Source organism: Nannobrachium achirus, assembly GCF_963921795.1.
Source record: "Nannobrachium achirus genome assembly, chromosome: 14".
Classification (NCBI taxonomy): Eukaryota; Metazoa; Chordata; class Actinopteri; order Myctophiformes; family Myctophidae; genus Nannobrachium; species Nannobrachium achirus.
In genome coordinates this window covers 47,189,801-47,207,960 of record NC_137821.1, presented here as the reverse complement: position 1 = coordinate 47,207,960, position 18,160 = coordinate 47,189,801, and the positions used below count along the sequence as shown (strand labels likewise).

The window sequence follows — 18,160 nt, the reverse complement described above, 5'->3', positions numbered from 1 at the left end:
TATCCCATGTTAAAGCCCTACAATAATATCCTGTTCAGAAATATTAAGGCCATGTTATCCTGGGTAATTGTTTAATCAATCAGTAAAGTTCAGTACTCACTAATAGGTAGGTTAAAACACAGTTTGCTTTGACACATGAAGATATGATCATACGGTGTGACACTAAATCATTTGGTGTGACATTCCAAATAGTGAGAAATCATACCTTTATTAATGATTAAACCAAAAAATGTTTATGGATTACATAGAGAATATTATCAGGAAGAGTCACAAATATTTGTGTAATTTTAGAGAAAGTTTTGACAGAATACATTTAAAATATGTTGTAAGATCATGAACATGGGCCTCACACAGAGTGTCGATTATGAAAAAAATATACAGATATAATTAATTTTCAAAAAACTATAGTGGATCACTGGTTAGTTATGATAAAGGACTTTGATAAAGTGAGTAACTTAAGAAAGATGTACTCCATTTTCATTTTATGAACAATTATTTTCATGTCACACCATATGACGATTTTAGGCACAAGTACAACAAACTGCTGAATAAAGTCTGATTCCAATAAAATATCTAAAAACAAAATGTATTTCCATAAGGTTGAGAGTGAGTAGAACAAAAGTAAATAACTTTTATGCCTGCAATTTAAAGTTTTTTTAAAAACACATTTTTTGGGGCGTCACGTCACTGACCCATGTATGTATCTGCCATTCATTCCCAGTTCCAGTTCAATAAAACACAGAGAAACATCACAGCGTAAATCACTCAACTGATTTGCACACACACAGACAAACAGACAGAGAGATAGACAGATAGACAGGCAAACTTGCGCGTGTGCGTGCAAGTTTGATGATCTCCAAGCAACACAGAGGCCTGTCCAGTACAACAGACACCAGGATCATCAAGTTCAAGTATCACCTTTATTGTATGTTGGCACTTTAGGTTAGTGAAAACTCTCTTAATCGCTGGCAAGGGCAGACTAGACAATGTTTTAACTCTGGTTAAAGTGTTGAATTGGATCACCTTATCTCACTTCAGGATAATAAAACAAGGTTATTGGATTATACTGCCCTAAAAAGCCAAAGTGCAGCAACTACGAACACAAATATACTGACAAATGGGTTTAAAAGCATTTCATCTGATCAGCCAAATGAGATGTAGGCACATAATTGATCACTGATTGTATAGCCTATCTGTTCTTGAGGTAATCGTTTGTCCTCCAAAACCACAAAGGCTAATTTGACCTTTGGGGTACACAAATAAGTTGGTGTGTCCAAACACGTACGTAGTTTACAGTTTAGGCATTTAGCAGACGCTTCTAATCCAAAGCGACTTACAATAAGCAGGTAATACACATCACTATAATAAGCACAAGATAATGTGTCAGTACATTAACAACAATGTAACAACAAATTCATAGGAATATCATTCTAGAAAAACAATAACATAGACCACGCACCTAATTAGTAAAAAACGTATAAAACCTAAAATAAATGCTATCTAGCTATCTGGAGTAGTTAATGCACATTGGCTTTGACGGGCATAGCTATAGCTATCCATGTCTTGCTCTTGTTTATACATTTAGAGCAGTAGTCTTAGGCCTAGGGGGTCCCCAGAGTTACTACAGGGGGTCCTCCAAATCTTTGAGTGATAGAATAAAAATGTTCTCCTTTTCTATATTAACCACTTGAACCCTAGCGTCCATATTCTGAGAACTTTAGCCAAAAATAGCAGATCTACAAGCTCACAACGCCTTGCGCTGAGAGGCGTTGTGAGCTTGTAGATCGTCCATTTTTGGCAAAGAGCTTTGGTGTAGAGGGGAAAAAGAGCAGACTAAGTACAGAGTGAAAGGTCAAGTTTATTAAGTATTGACGGTTCAAGTGGTTAAATATCTTAAAACACAAATTGACAAGAATCCAAAATACAGTGCTGTCAAACAATGAAACTTTATAGAATCTCTCTCTCAACTGAAAACGTTGAAGACCCCTGATTTAGAGAACTAACGTGGTGTTGGAAAAAGGTTTCAGTTATATATTTTATTGTTTTGGTTGAGCTCATTCTTTGTCATTCATATACAGTACTATGTAACCCATGTTGTACTGCAGCGCTTGCCCTAGTATTTTGGCGAGGACTCACTTTACTTGTAAAAGAGTGTTCATACCTCGATGTGATTTTTCCCTGGTTAAATGAAGGTTGCGTACGTTTGGAACAGGTTGCTTTTTTCCATTTCCTGCAAAAGTAACGATTTTGGAAGTGCAAAGTTTCCACCCCACAGTGGCGTGGTGTTATGTTGTTTTGGTGGACGTTATTATTACCTGAGAAGCTGTCTTTATCCATGGCCATCAGGTCTCTGGCTTGGTACAGGTAGCAACGCAAATGGTACCTTGTCCCAGCTAGAACACGCACGCACGCACGCATTCACACACACACACACACACACACACACACACACACACACACACGCACGCGCGCACGCACACGCACACGCACACGCACACAGACAGGGAGGGGGAGAGACAGAAAACAAAACCCTTGAGCAAACACATCATTATCTTGAGTAGCAACCATAAAAATGTCCTCGTAAAAAGTGTCTAAAAACTGTTAGACACAAATAATGAAAATAGAAAACCAGATTTAAACGCTCGGCCCACCAACGCGCTCCGTGGCATGAGCGCGCACGCACACATGCACTGCACGTACGCACAAGTCACAGGCACACACATGCACGCACAGTAGCATTACTAAACTTTTGCGGTCATCAGCATTTTACGACACCGTTTTTATGAATGCCGTCCTTTGAAATTGTTTTAAATGTTTAACCCTAAAGACTATATGTATATATATATATATATATATATATATATATATATATATATATATATATATATATATATATAATGTATATATATATATATATATATATATATATATATATATATAATATATATATATATATATATATATATATATATATATATATATATATATATATATATATATGGAGGACCTACAAGCACACAATGTATGGCAACTTAACACGTTGTGAGCTTGTAGATCTGCTATTTCCGGTGTGTGACACTGGTGGGCAGCTAATATTCAGGCATCAATCAATTCGGACGCAGGTCCATAACACAGGGTACAAGATATAAAACAGTGTACAAGACATAAAAGAAACACAACAGGCAATAAAAAATCTATAAGAAAATGTAAAATAAATAGTACATAATTTAGCCCTCAGGAAAAACACAGTCTTAGTCTTAGTCTGGATGTATAGCGTGAACTGCTCATAAGGGGGCTTGAAAGGACCACAATGATGCCGTTAATAGATACATCCAAACGTTTCATTAATTTGAACATTAAGTTTCTTAAAAGTGCTTTAAAAGTCCTCACTCCAGCAGTGACAACCATCTCACTAGCACTGCCCCCTCTGGGTTTTTTAAGGAGTATTCTCATGGCATCATTATATGGAACTTGCAGCCTATGCATACTAGATTTCTTGCATCAACAACTCCAAGCCCAACTTTTAAACCTATAAATGTCTAATCCCAATCCTAACCTGAATACTACCCGTAACTACAGTAAGTACATTTCCTCAAGTACTGTACTTTTCTTTTACTTTACTGGAGTTTTTCCAAATTTCTGCGCATTTATTTCTACTCCACTACATCAAAGACAAATATTGTACTTTGACTCCAATACAACTATTTGAAAACTTGAGTTACTACTATTTTGTAGATTTTAACTATTATCACAAAACATACATTAATGATTAACCACTTCAGCCCTATATACCAGGGGTCTTCAACAGGGGGTCCTTTGAGTTACTAAAGGGGTCCTCCAAATCTTCCAATCCTTTTTATATTAACAACTTGAACCCTAGTGTCCATATTCTGAGAACTGTAGCCAAAAATAGACGATCTACAAGCTCACAACGTGAGCTTGTAGATCGGCTATTTTCGGCAAAGAGGTTTGGTGTAGAGGGGAAAATAAGCAGACTAAGTACAGAGTGAAAGGTCAAGTTTTGACGGTTCAAGTGGTTAAAAATTTGAAAACACACATTGACATGAATCCAAAATACACTGATGATTGTGCTGTCAAACGATGAAACTATATGGAATCTATGATACGGTTGTGGGGGTCCCTGCTTCATCTCTCTCTCAACTAAGGGGTCCTTGGCCTGAAAACGTTGAAGACCCCTGCTATATACTGTAGATTTTGTCCATAATAGTACATTGTGACCTTTGTCCTTTTACTCAAGTACAAAGAGAAAAGAATAGTACTTTTTCCACCACAGCTAATCCTAACCCCAACCTGAATACCTTCCTAACCGTAAACCAGTCTAAAAATCATACCATAAAAAACAACCACGTATCTAATAAGAACCCAGGAAAAAATGTCCTCATAACGTTTAATTCTTTAAGACCGGGAACGGCATTATTGCCATTATTTAATGCTTTAACTATTAAAAAAATAGCAGATATACAAGCTCACGGCGCGGCACTAGATCTGCTATTTTTCAAAAAGTCTTAGACCCCTAGAATTTGACCCCTAGAATGTATTTGGCCGCCGATGCCCATCTCAAAATATTATGTAACAGGAACCCCCCAGAAGCAAATATTTGAGTTACAAATGTAACTTTATAAAAAGATATATTGAAAGATTCGCACAAATTTTCATGATTTACAAGCTCACAGCGCGGCACTCGGTGCTGCGCTGTGAGCTTGTATATCTGCTATTTTTCAATAGCTAAAGCAGGGGTCTTCAACAGGGGGTCCGGCCGGGACCCCTAGGGGGTCCTCAGAGTTACTACAGGGGGTCCTCCAAATCTTTGTGCGATAGAAAGAAAATAATAAATCTCCTTTTTAGCCAGATTCTTAACCAGATTCTGAGAACTTTGGCCAAAAATAGCAGATCGGCTATTTTCGGCAAAGAGGTTTGGTGTAGAGGGTAGAAGTATTGACAGTTCAAGTGGTTAAATATCTGAAAACACAAATTGACATGAATTCAAAATACCCTAATGATTGTGCTGGCAAACAATGAAACGATTATGGAATCTTTGACAAGGTTGTGGGGGTCCCAGCTTCATCTCTCTCTCAACTAAGGGGTCCTTGGCCTGAAAACGTTGAAGTATAAAATAATTCCATGTCTTAATGGGTTAATTCTCAAATTCCCTCACAAGTATAGTATAACACACACACACACACACACACACACACACACACACACACACACACACACACACACACGCACACACGCACGCACACACACACACACACACACACACACACACACAGAGTAGAGGTACAGTAGAGAGAGTGTGCAGCAGGTCACGGTCTAGTTAGCGTACGTCTGGTTGCCATTAGCGACGGCACACCGCCCCGTCGCCATGGCAGCAACCTGTTGGCCCTGCCCACAAATTGGAAGCAGAGGATCCCTCCCAGAATGCACCACAGGTGGGCCACAGATGGCCCTGTGTGTGCGCACGCGCACGGGGTGTGCGCGCTGCGCGCGCGTGTGCCACTGTGTATCTAGTCTTCATCTAGCTTATTTTGTGTGAAAATATTTTACTAAAATCTTTGCTTCTGGGGGTCCCTGGAACAAAATATTGGGGGTCCGCGGCCAAATACATGACATGTCATTTTGGGGGTCCTTGACATGACAGAGTTTGAGAACCACTGATATAGGCCGATTCTACAAATTGTCTTCTAGATCCTAACAGTTTTCTGAAAATAATTGTATGTTCAGTGGTTCCCAAACTTTGTCATGTCAAGGACCCCCAAAATGATATGTATTTGGCCGCGGACCCCCATCTAAAAATATTTTGTTCCAGGGACCCCCAGAAGCAAAGCTTTGAGTTAAAAATATTCACTCTAAAGTTGGGCCTTGCCTTAAGCTAGATGCAGAATAGCTACGCGCGTGTGTGTGTGTGTGTGTGTGTGTGTGTGTGTGTGTGTGTGTGTGTGTGTGTGTGTGTGTGTGTGTGTGTGTGTGTGTGTGTGTGTGTGTGTGTGTGTGTGTGAGAGAGAGAGAGACGGAGTAGCTGCCGGCTCATAAAGATGTCACCCTCGTTTTGGAAATGAAGACGTAACAGGGAGACGAGGTGAGCGGAGGGAGGGAAGACCAGGGGGATGGAGAGAAGGAACGATGGAGGAGACAGAGTAGAGGAGGAGGGGAGAGGATGAGGAGAGGAGGGGAAGAGGAGGATGAAGGGAGAAAGGAGAGGAAGGCGAGGCAGTGTGTAAGAGTCTTACTGTACGTGTGTGTGTGTGTGTGTGTGTGTGTGTGTGTGTGTGTGTGTGTGTGTGTGTGCGTGTGTGTGTGTGTGTGTGTGTGTGTGTGGTGTGTGTGTGTGTGTGCGTGCGTGCGTATGTGGTATAAAGAGAGAGAGAGAGAGAGAGTTGTCTTACTGTCAAAGATACAGGAGATGGTGGGCCTGTTCACTCCAAACGAGGTGGTGATTGATTGTGATTTATCCTCGCTCCTGTCTTCTATGCTGCTCTGAAAGACAAAAACACACAGGTTACAGCAGATAAAACTCTCCTCTCCTCCTGGAGAGGCAGCCAGTGTGAGTGATATGAACAAAATGACTGTAGCTTCTTACATGTTTGCTAGCTCCGAAAACCGGAGTTTGGCCCTGAACTTGAACAATTTTCAACCAAGTAATCAGATTGAAAATGGCCTAGCCTTAATAATCCCCTCATGAGGACTGATAATGACGCATCTTTAAAAAAAAAAAATCCTGGAAGGTTCATATTAACAGGACTGTACAAAGCAACATATTTGAACACCGGCCCGATGGGGTTCAAGTGGTTAAACCATAGAGTTATTTTCAATCTGTCCTAATGGAAACAGATATCCTCGTTGACATACAGTACTAGGGTGAAGGCTTTACATATTCACGTACCATGAAATGAATGTGAAGGTTCTATGAAGTAACAGTGTAATTCAGGGGTGCTGTGGATATAAAGGTTATTTACAGGGGTGACCTGACACCTGAGAGGAAAAGATTTGAGAACCTCTAGAGGAACTGACGTGCAGAGGAACATAACATCACCCTCCTCTCCTCCTCACCAGAGAACACTCCAGAGCAAAGATGGCGGCCGGGCCCGTCTTCTCCAGAGGCTCCATGCGACTCCTCCACCTGCGCCTCCGGAAGGAGTCCGTCTTCCTGGGCTTCAGGTGGAAGTTCCAGCCGAACAGCGAGGCGTACTCCCAGCCCTCCCTCTCTGCATCGTCTGGACGCTGCTGCAGGCACACACACACACACACACTCAGATTTAAGCATGTTCACCTCTCAATTAAAATGTTGTCTTTTAAAAGTGCATCATTTTTATATCTTTACAAAGTCTATAGCTTTGAAAGTTTCTATGGAGGTTTTCTATAAGTTAAAAGTTATAGTGAGTCTTTACTTGACATTTATGGAGACATTGAGTTCTAAACAAAAGGACCATCTTTGGAAATTGATATGAAACAAAGACCGTGTTTGGCACACATTTGCACTTGGGAAAGTCTTCCCTAAATAAAGGCAATTAGGCCTACTGTATATCTCACTAACAGGCCTCATTTGTGTAGTTAGACCACCATCTAGTGGCTGCAAAGAGTATACCATATTCACAGTCTGACATTTTAAACTTGTGTGTTCAGTGTAATTGATCTAATCATGAAAAGCAAGTGGAAGCCCGGACTTCTCTGTTGACAGAGACAGACGTTTGTTGGTCTGCTACAGATCTCCACTCAACCGTACTTTCTCTCTCGTTTCAGCTGTTCTTAGGCCTGTCACAATTATTACATAATCATCTAATCACAATTATTTGACATAATCACAATTATTTTGTCATAATCGTTTCCATATATATTTTCAAACATTTTCAAAAATAGTGGAAATAGCAGATCTACAAGCTCACAACACGTCACATCGCGGCGCGTTGTGAGCTTGTAGAGTGGCTATTTCCACTATCAATGTTCTTTTTTAAGTATAAAGTTGTCATTTCTTTGTATACTTAGGTTATGTGTCATATCTGACATGTGCAACATCAAAGCCTACAAGCCAAACAGAAATGCAATTGTCCACAACAAAAACACAATTAAATTGTTAATCGCTATGAGTACCTGAGACGAAAAACAGTCTAAGTCCATATTTTTACATTTTGAATATAGATATTTATTTTTGATTTACCAGACTGTAAACCACAAACTAGAAGTTTTTATTCTGTTAAATTCTTAATGCACTCCCCCCTCATTTTGTTGAATTAGATTGTTTTATTTAACTCAAATATATTAGGAATTATAAGACATAATACTTATGGAAAGTGGAAAAACAGTATATCTCCAAACGTTTGTGGAACAACAGTATAAGTCTGTACAAGCAATATTCAGCAGACAAAGGGCGCAGATAACATTAAAACAGACAATTGAAAAAAAATGAGGGGGGAGTGCATTAACGATTTGACAGATTAAAAATTACTAGTTTGTGGTTTGCAGTCTGGTAAATCAAAAAAATATATATTAAAAAAATGTATATGGACTTAGACCAGGGGTCTTCAACGTTTTCAGGCCAAGGACCCCTTAGCTCTGAGAGAGATGAAGCAGGGACCCCCCACTACATAAAATTGTGTTGCAGATTAAAAATGTACAGGGATTATTTCTTATACAGTTTAGACTTGTCAGTACTATAATCTGGGTAGGTTGGATTAATGTGTATTGTCATATATTTAACCACTTGAACTGTCAATACCTTCTAGTCTGCTCTTCTTTTCCCTCTACACCAAACCTCTGTGTCAGAGAATAGCCGATCTACAAGCTCCGCTGCAAGGCGTTGTGAGCTTGTAGATCTGCTTTTCTTTGGCTAAGGTTCCACAAAGAATAGGGATGCTAGGGTTCAAATGATCAAACACACACACACAAAGATTTGGCGGACCCCCTGTATTAACTCTGAGAACCCCCTAGGGGTCCCGGACCCCCTGTTGAAGACCTCTGACTTTAACTGTTATTCGTCTCATGTACTCAATTATTAATCGTCAACTTAAATGTGTAATCCTGACAGCCCTAACTGTTCTTTCTCTCTCCACTCATCTGCGGTCTCTCTCCAGACAGTGGTCTGTCCTCCTCACCTTCTTGAGAGCGTCCATCCTCTGCTGGTCTCTGCGTCTCAGACGGACCCAACGGCGCCTCCTGTTGGTGTGGTACATCTTCTCGGCAGGGACCCAGGACTTTGGACGGCGCTCCGGAGGGATGGGGATGCCGTACTCCCAACCTGAGGAGACGTACGCAGGGGAGGTGGAGAGAGAGGGGAGGAGGGGGGAGAGAGGGAGAAAGGGAGGAGAGATAGAGGGTGAAAGAGGAAGAGAGAGAGAGAGAGAGAGAGAGAGAGAGAGAGAGAGAGAGAGAGAGAGAGAGAGAGAGAGAGAAATGGAGAAAGAGAGAAGGAGTTATGGAGATAGATGAGGGAAAGAGATGTAGAGACAGAAAGAGAGAAAGAAAGAAAATGTTCTTGGTAAGCATTAAACAAAGCAGTGTGTGTGTGTGTGTGTGTGTGTGTGTGTGTGTGTGTGTGTGTGTGTGTGTGTGTGTGTGCGTGCGTGCGTGCGTGCGTGCGTGCGTGCGTGCGTGCGTGCGTGCGTGCGTGCGTTAAAAGAACCACATTGAAAAAGAGCAAAATCATCCTGTAAAAGATGGACTATAGGTGAACAGAACAGGCCAATGATGATTTATTTTTCTTCTTGCAAGGGAGTTCAGTAATGTTAAAAAAATGTTTCAAAAAAGGTAATTAAAAAAAAAGGAAAACAATAACCTTTCTATGCTTAAATCAAGCAAACAGTAAAGAGTCAATCTGACTCTAAGTACTGTAATCAGGGCAGAGCTCTCCAACAGCTAGCATTATGCCCATGTTCACACTGCCTGAGAATGAATCAACAACCCTGACCTGAACCTTTCCTTGTTGGCATAAACCAACTTTCCTTAGCAAAGGAACACTAGTTGATGTATTGATGTATTACCTTGCTTATTGTGAATCGCCCTGGATTAAGAGCATCTGCTAAATGCCTAAATTGTAACTTCACCTTCACTTCACGTGACAATAAACCAATAAATCGTTTCAAAACCACCGAGTAAATTATCATGATCCACAAGGTAAGTATTATTCATGTCTTTTTTTAGCAACACAACTCTTTTGTATGGATACTATACAGTTTCAGTCACAATGCAAACTCCCCTGGCAAGCAGTATGTTCCAATTACATTCCCCACCCTATAAAAGGAGCACTGCAGTCATGTGTGGCTCTTTTAAGAGGCTCAGACCAATAACAGTAGCTAGTATGTGTTTAGTGATGAGCTTGGGCATCTGTTAAATAAATAAATGTGTACAGTATGTAAACCAAGCCTGTGTGTGATTTGTAACCTGAATTGAGATGAAATGTAGGCTACCGGTATATGAAATTAAATTATATAAAATTCTAACTGGGTCATGATGTGAAACACAAACCCCCTGAATACCCATATACCTCGCATTGTCATTTCTGGTGTCAAGCTTGGAAGACTCACACTTTTTGATGGCTGTTGGGAGGGCAATCATCATTTTGGTGGCATTAAATTTAACCCCATGTTTGTGCCAAATCTGGGTTTAACAAAATCAGCAGAGCTCCCTCTGGTTGCACAAGACTACCTCAAAATAGAAAGACATCGTGGCCTTGCTGTAAGAAAACACACACTCAATCTTGTGAGGAGCAGAGCGGGGTGAAGCTACACCTGCCCACTCTCTAAACAAATATCTGCATGTCCACCAAAAGACCCACAAGTCAAAGACCAGACATGTCATCATGGTGTCAGATGGATCAACCATAAGACCAGACACAGAGTCCTCATGGTGTCAGATGGATCAACCATAAGATCAGACACGGAGTCCTCATGGTGTCAGATGGATCAACCATAAGACCAGACACGGAGTCCTCATGGTGTCAGATGGATCAACCATAAGACCAGACACGGAGTCCTCATGGTGTCGGATGGAACAACAACCATAAGCAGTGAGTATACAGTAACGTTGTACCTTGGTCGTCCACGGCTCTGTTGAGATCTTCGCTCCACTCCACTTCCTCCCACACCCATCCTGGAGGACACTCCACCTCATCCTTAGGCACCGCCTTCTCCCCGTTCTAACACGCGCACACGCACACGCACACACACACACACACACACACACACACACACACACACACACATACGCACACACACACACACACGTGCACATTTTAACAATTTATTCATGTTAAATGTTGACCTTTTTTGTCAAAATCGTTTTTGCCACGGACATACAAAATGAGTAGTCATTAGACAAACACAAAGAGCTAACCCTAAATGAACATTATGGGTCAAAAAAGAAAAAAAGATCAAGTCTTTGCCAAGTCTTTGTCACCCACAGAGACATCTTATATATACATTCCTCTAAGAGCCGCATCCCACTTCACGCCCCCTTTACATCGACTTCAACTCATAGGTAGTCGTCTAGGACGTAAGGAGTACCGCCCCTAACCCTATGCCGTCCGCTCATTCGCTAAGCACGAGAGAGAGGAGGCAACAGGGGAGGAGGTGCGGGCAAGCGAGAGAGAGAGAGAGTGAAATTTGACACCACTGTGTTTGCATGTGCCTGCTGCAGAGAAATAGCAGAGGCTTAACAGTCACTTCTCTCCAGTGCGTCCGGCGGTCAAATATGTCCAACCGGAAACGTGCGCTGCGGCACAATAGTTCCGCCACAATAGTTCCCAATAGTTCACAATAGTAGACTCTAGATGTGAGCGGGCCGAAGGCCCGGGAACCTCTAGTATTGATACATTTTAGTCCCTACCAAGCCCGAAAACGTCGGGTCGGGTATGGTCGGGTTTGGAAAGAATTTGAGAACTCTATCACAGAGTAAAAGTAATAAAATAATAAAAAAATAGATTTTCTTTTCTCATTGAGCCCGAGGCCCGACCCGGGTATGGTCGGGTTCGGGCAGAATTTTAGAACTCTAGTGTAACGCTGATGATGCATTAGAACATAGATCTACAGAATGTAGAACATACCACATCAGTGTAACCCTCATTAGAACATAGATAATGTAGAACATACCACATCAGTGTAACCCTCATTAGAACATAGATAATGTAGAACATACCACATCAGTGTAACCCTCATTAGAACATAGATATAGATAATGTAGAACATACCACATCAGTGTAACCCTCATTAGAACATAGATATAGATAATGTAGAACATACCACATCAGTGTAACCCTCATTAGAACATAGATATAGATAATGTAGAACATACCACATCAGTGTAACCCTCATTAGAACATAGATATAGATAATGTAGAACATACCACATCAGTGTAACCCTCATTAGAACATAGATATAGATAATGTAGAACATACCACATCAGTGTAGCCCTCAGGCATGCCGATCCACTGTCCTCCTGGAAGTCTCATCTGGGTCTCAAACACCTCCTCTGTGAAGGTCATGTGACCTGCGTCCACATCGTACAGTAACCTGGGGGACACGCATGCACGCACACGCACACGCACACACACACACACACACACACACACACACACACACACACACACACACACTTGCATTTATTTGCATCTGCACAAAAAGCACAATACATAATCCAAACACTGATCAGAAGACGGTTTCATTACGGTCAAACCGGATACAACTGCTGCATAATGCTTATTAACACACAGAGGAGAAAGAGATAACACATTAATAGCTTACTATTATACATGATTTTTTTCTCCCCCCTTAGCTACTCAAGGATATACAGTATGAAACATGGTCTACTCCAGATGGACAGACTGCCCATGACAGCTGCAAGAGACAGAACAGTAATTAGACAACTTTTTTGCAAGTGTCTTTTACAATCCTCCCAATTGCAGGCCACAGAGCACACGTTTGTGTCCCAGATTCCCAAACGCATGGACAATATGCACTCACACATGCACTTGACACTTAATTTCGCCTCTGAGAATTCACAATTTTTGTCAACAGAAAGAGTGAACAAAGTATGCCCACCCGTCTGCCTACTGGCCTCCCTTGAGACAGTTTTTATAAGATCTGATACCACTGCAGTTCCCTTCTCCCCCCCATGCTCACGTCTTCTCGGGGCTGATGAACCAGTCTCCAGCCCAGCTCCATCCAGACGAGGGCTTGAAGCTCTCTTTGGGCAGAGACACTCTCCCCGTCACGTCACTGAATTTGGGGTAGGTCAGACCAGTAGTACCCCAATTACCCACCAGGGCCAGGCGGGTCTGGTTCTCATACTGGGGAGGGAGGGAGAGATACAACAGGTGAGGAAAAGGGAGAGGTAGAAAGAATAGGTTAGTTACTCCACTACATTAATTGCAAAACTTGAGTTACTAGTTATTTTGCAGATATAAATTATATTGTAAAACACACATTAACCACTTTAGCCCTATTTTATACCTAGGCTATTTGAAAATAACCAATCTACAAGCTCACAATGCATCGCAGTACTTTTACTTTTACTTTTACATTTTGATGCCAAAACTTCCATTCTTTTACTCAAGTACATTATGAATTCCGGACTTTTACTTGCAGTATTGATACTTTAACTTAAAAAAAATAAAATAAAAAAATCCACCACTGGTGGAAACACAGAAAAATGGGGTGATTGCACTGTATTCATGTGACCATTTATCCTTTTCATTTGTAATCAGTGTTGGGCAGTAACGAATTACTAATAATATATTACTGTAATATTATTACTTTATCCAGTAACGAGTAGTGTAAGGTATTACTCTGTCAAAAACGGTAATATATAACGCTTTACTCCGCCAAAAAAAACACCTTGTTACTCGTTACACGTGCCTCGCTGGCCGGAGAGGAGAGCACTCAGAGCAGCGCATGCAGCTGCTTAATTGACGGTCGTTAACTTCTTTTGATGTTCTCTGAGAGCCTAGGTCAACTTGACACAGAGTTGCGCAGCAGCAGCGAGTCGTAGATTGTGTCGCAACACACTCACACGCACGCACACACGCACGCACGCACACACGAGAGAGAGAGAGAGAGAGAGAGGAGAGAGAGAGAGAGAGAGAGAGAGAGAGAGAGAGACGGTCAGTGAGCCCCTCCTCTTCTCATTTACACACGACGACACACAGGGAGAAGTAGTTTCTCTTCATCTCCGTGGTGCTGGATTGTTTTTCAACTTACAGATACTCCTAATAAAGTAGGCTGCTTTCTGATTAGGCCTATATCCTTTATTCTGAGTTAAAGACCATACAGAGCCTAGGGTCAAAATTACTGACAGTTTTAAATGTCTGGTAAATGCACTGATCACAGCTGTCAAATAAAGCTTGTTTGGCTGATTGGAGACTTATTTTTCCAATAAATTGGATTCTGTTCTAAAAGGAGCTGGCTAAACAGATTGTGTCATTGTACCCTACATCTCTTTTCTTTTGCGGGGTAAAAACAAAAAAAGTAATATAACTTAATATATTATATATTACTCTTGATTCCAAGTAATAAGTAATATAATATTATTACTTTTTCCAAGGAGTAATAAGTAATATGTAACGATTACTCTCCTAAGTAATATTGCCCAACACTGTTTGTAATTAATCTGATCCAGAGCAACTTAAAAAGGGCAAGACCACAGTGTCTGCTAAATGTACATTCATTAAACAAAAGTTCATCTTGCAAATTAACTGTGAGCTCTCCGTCCTCCCGTCCCTCTCACCGTCTCGGCGAACACGGACAGCTTGCCCTCGGCGTATTCGTTGAAATACTTGACGTCGGCGGCCAATCCGAACCACACCTTCACCCTCAGCTGACCAGGAAGTTTGGCTTCTCCGCCGGTACCCTGCGGAAACTGCGGAGAAATTCAGACTATGAATGAAATATGCAAGTATGTGAATTAATGTGTGCTACTGTGGCCGTGTGTGTGTGTGTGTGTGTGTGTGTGTGTGTGTGGGTGTGTGTGGGTGTGTGTGTGTGTGTGTGTGTGTGTGTGTGTGTGTGTGTGTGTGTGTGGGTGTGTGTGTGTGTGTGTGTGTGTGTGTGTGTGTGTGTGTGTGTGTGTGTGTGTGTGTGTGTGTGTGCGTACTGCGTACCTTAAGGAAGACGGTCTGCAGCTGGCCACAGTGCTTGCCACAGTTCTCCTGGGAGAAGAGCACAGTGTGTGCTGGGATGCGGTGGTACGCTACCCTACGATCTCCCTGCAACATCCAGATGATGATGTCTGGAAGACTGTTCTGAGGCTGGGGGGGAGAGAGAGGAGAGGATAGAGGGAGAGAGAGAGAGAGAGAGAGAGAGAGAGAGAGAGAGAGAGAGAGAGAGAGAGAGAGAGAGATTACATTGCTGCTATTGTAAATGCAAAACGTTGAAATGCTGCTGTCATTTGTTTCAAAGGTTTATCCCAATTCCCAAGCTAACCTTTCCTACATGTAGGCTATAACTCTTCCTGACAGCAGAATGCACACTTCTGTTTTGCACAATGGTTTTGGAGGATCATTTCTCTCTAAGTTGCAAGGTCACAGCTCCGTTTTTTCTTTATTCCCATTTGATTATATATCCACTGTTTTGCTTTGGCAATAATATGTTTGCGCATGCCAATAAAGTCCATTTGCAGTGTGTGTGTGTGTGTGTGTGTGTGTGTGTGTGTGTGTGTGTGTGTGTGTGTGTGTGTGTGTGTGTGTGTGTGTGCGTGTGTGCGTGCGTGCGTGTGTGCGTGTGCGCATAGGCTGTGGTTGTACCATTGTTAGCTATGTATCCTAAATCCTGTATCCAACCAGGTGCAGGCCACCAGGGGGCACCAGGGGATGGAATTAAGAGGAAGTTCTAAAGTACAGTATTTTGGCAACAGAGGCAATGGCTCTGTTGCCAGCTAATGTTGGGGTCCTGGGTAGTTAGTGAAGCCCACCCAAGCCCCCAGACACCAGGGGAAGGGCCAAAGCCAAATCTTGTCTCCTTTGAATTGACGCAAAACGCATCACTTAGGCCCCAACTACGTCACATTTTACAACCGGAAGAAGGGGTGGAATTTGGCTTCATGCGCTGGGTGAGCAACTGAATACAAGTGGACGGGCGGGGATATCTGGTGCCCTCTCTATACTTATTATAACTCTATGAACCCACCTCCTCGGCCATGTTGCGTATCCTGGTGGCCCAGTCCTCCGCCTGCTCCAGGACCTGCTCCAGCTCCGTGGAGGGTCCATGCTTGAGGTCCACGGCTGCCTGCACGATCTGCTGCAGTTGCAACGTCCTCCAGTGTCTGAGGGAGCGGTCCAGAGGGGTGGCACACTGCCACTGCTCCAGAGAGGGCAGCTCCTGACTGGAGGGGGGAGTGGGGGGGGGGGGGGGAGAGAGCAGTGGCATCAGTTAAAAAAAAGGTAAGGTATGGCAACATGACTGGTGTCTTGCATGCGCGCCTACACCAGTCATGTTGCCATACCTTAGCAACAGGCATGATACATTTATTTTAAGAAGTACATTCTATTTTTTTCCCCCAACATTTCTATGGTTAATGGGCTGGATATGGCAGTCTGGAACAGTTGCGGAACCTGGGAATATAGGCTACATATTCTGTCGAGATATAATTATACCTTGTAGAATTTTGTGTTTGTAGTTATTTTAATGTAATTTAACAACATAACCAGCACAGATAGACAAAGAGACATTCATGGATTTATATTTTAAAGTAACTTGTATTCTCCCCCCTGGCAGCTGCATACCCCTGCCATACCCAATTGACGCCCCTGGGAGAGAGAGAGAGAGAGAGAGAGAGTGAGAGGTTGACTGATGTATCATGTATATGTATTTTATATTGATATGATGAGTTTAATTTATATGAATTTATTAGTGGTGTGCGATATCAAAATTCTGGCCGATACTGATCCGATATAATTAATCGGTGTTATGGCCGATAACCGATTATTGCCGATATGATCTCATTGTATTTAATAGTAATAATAATAATTTTGCCAATTCTGAAGAATACATGTAACAGGGTATCTGCAGGTCTAGGAAAGTCAGATTTTAAGACCAATTTATCATTAACAAAAAGGCACACAAAGACAACAATATCTCAGGGAAAATTTTGTACCCATGTTTATTGATTAAACACGGGTTCCTTATAGATCCCACTATAAATCCTTTCTATTGTTGGTAGTTGTTGGCTAATTTGGAAAAGATTTTGTTAAAGTTTTAATTTCAGCGCACAGAAGCGCAGAATTTTGACACAGAAGCAATCAATCAATAATCGTCTGAAATAATCTGAGCTTTTTGAATATCGCGCCGATACCGATTAATTAAAAAACAGCCGATGATTGCCGATAATTAATCGGCCGCCGATATATCGCACATCCCTAGAATTTATTAGTGAATACATGTTTTCCCATTGACCTGAATGTGAACAGGTGAAAAAGAGCAACCCAAAGTTTGGCCCACTACTCCTCCCACAGTTTTGGTGGTCAAGCCATAATATGACATATTATGTCAAATCAACTGGCTCCATCGGGAATGGGGTGCTTCCATTTTACTAAGCGATATGTTGTATCCAAAACTTTCCAACGTCCCATCGTGCATTGCGCAGAAGGAGTGTGTGCAGTTCCGGCGCCGCAGCCAAGAGTGATCTACAAGCTCACAACGGTTGCATCTGCGACACGACGTGAGCTTGTATGTCTGCTGTTCTCCGGAAGTGTCCCACACATAATTCTACAGTAAATTCTCACAGAAACAGGTGGACGTATACATTTCTCTGTAAAACGAAAAGTCACGTTTTAACTGCTGTATAAAGCATAACTGCAATCCATGAATTATTTGTATTTTAAACGATCTGTATTCTAGAGTACAATATTACAATATAATGACATTTTGGAGGTCTTCCACTGAGACTATTACAACCTGGTGTCAGGCACAGGTAGTACTGCATGAAGCTCATACAGTATGTGTCATATCTCCCCCGGTCAGCAATAGTTATGGTCTAAATGAATTAAATGTGTGTTTCCTAAACCACCAGGCTTGAGTTAAGACCCGCCTCGCGGAAACGCAAGAACTTCTATAGGAGTGGCTGAAATCCTTGCCGGACACATGGAGGGTGGATAAAGTCAGTAAAGGCATGAATACAATCTTAAAACTTGTACTGAGAAAATCCTGCATTTGCACA

General features: G+C 41.8%; 1 protein-coding gene across 1 annotated transcript in view; it reads right to left on the bottom strand.

Annotated features, from left to right (window-relative positions):
* The window catches only part of dysf (dysferlin, limb girdle muscular dystrophy 2B (autosomal recessive)), a gene marked incomplete at its 5' end in the record, with an annotated part of 194,227 nt that overhangs the window by 111,401 nt on the left and 64,666 nt on the right, over positions 1-18,160 (bottom strand). Inside the window, 10 exons of the mRNA XM_080741975.1 lie at positions 2,316-2,393; positions 6,408-6,498; positions 7,072-7,245; positions 9,111-9,253; positions 11,044-11,149; positions 12,408-12,522; positions 13,132-13,298; positions 14,735-14,866; positions 15,108-15,254; positions 16,132-16,327. Coding sequence (XP_080598101.1) covers positions 2,316-2,393; positions 6,408-6,498; positions 7,072-7,245; positions 9,111-9,253; positions 11,044-11,149; positions 12,408-12,522; positions 13,132-13,298; positions 14,735-14,866; positions 15,108-15,254; positions 16,132-16,327 — 1,349 coding nt within the window. The remainder of the gene's footprint in view (positions 1-2,315; positions 2,394-6,407; positions 6,499-7,071; positions 7,246-9,110; positions 9,254-11,043; positions 11,150-12,407; positions 12,523-13,131; positions 13,299-14,734; positions 14,867-15,107; positions 15,255-16,131; positions 16,328-18,160) is intronic.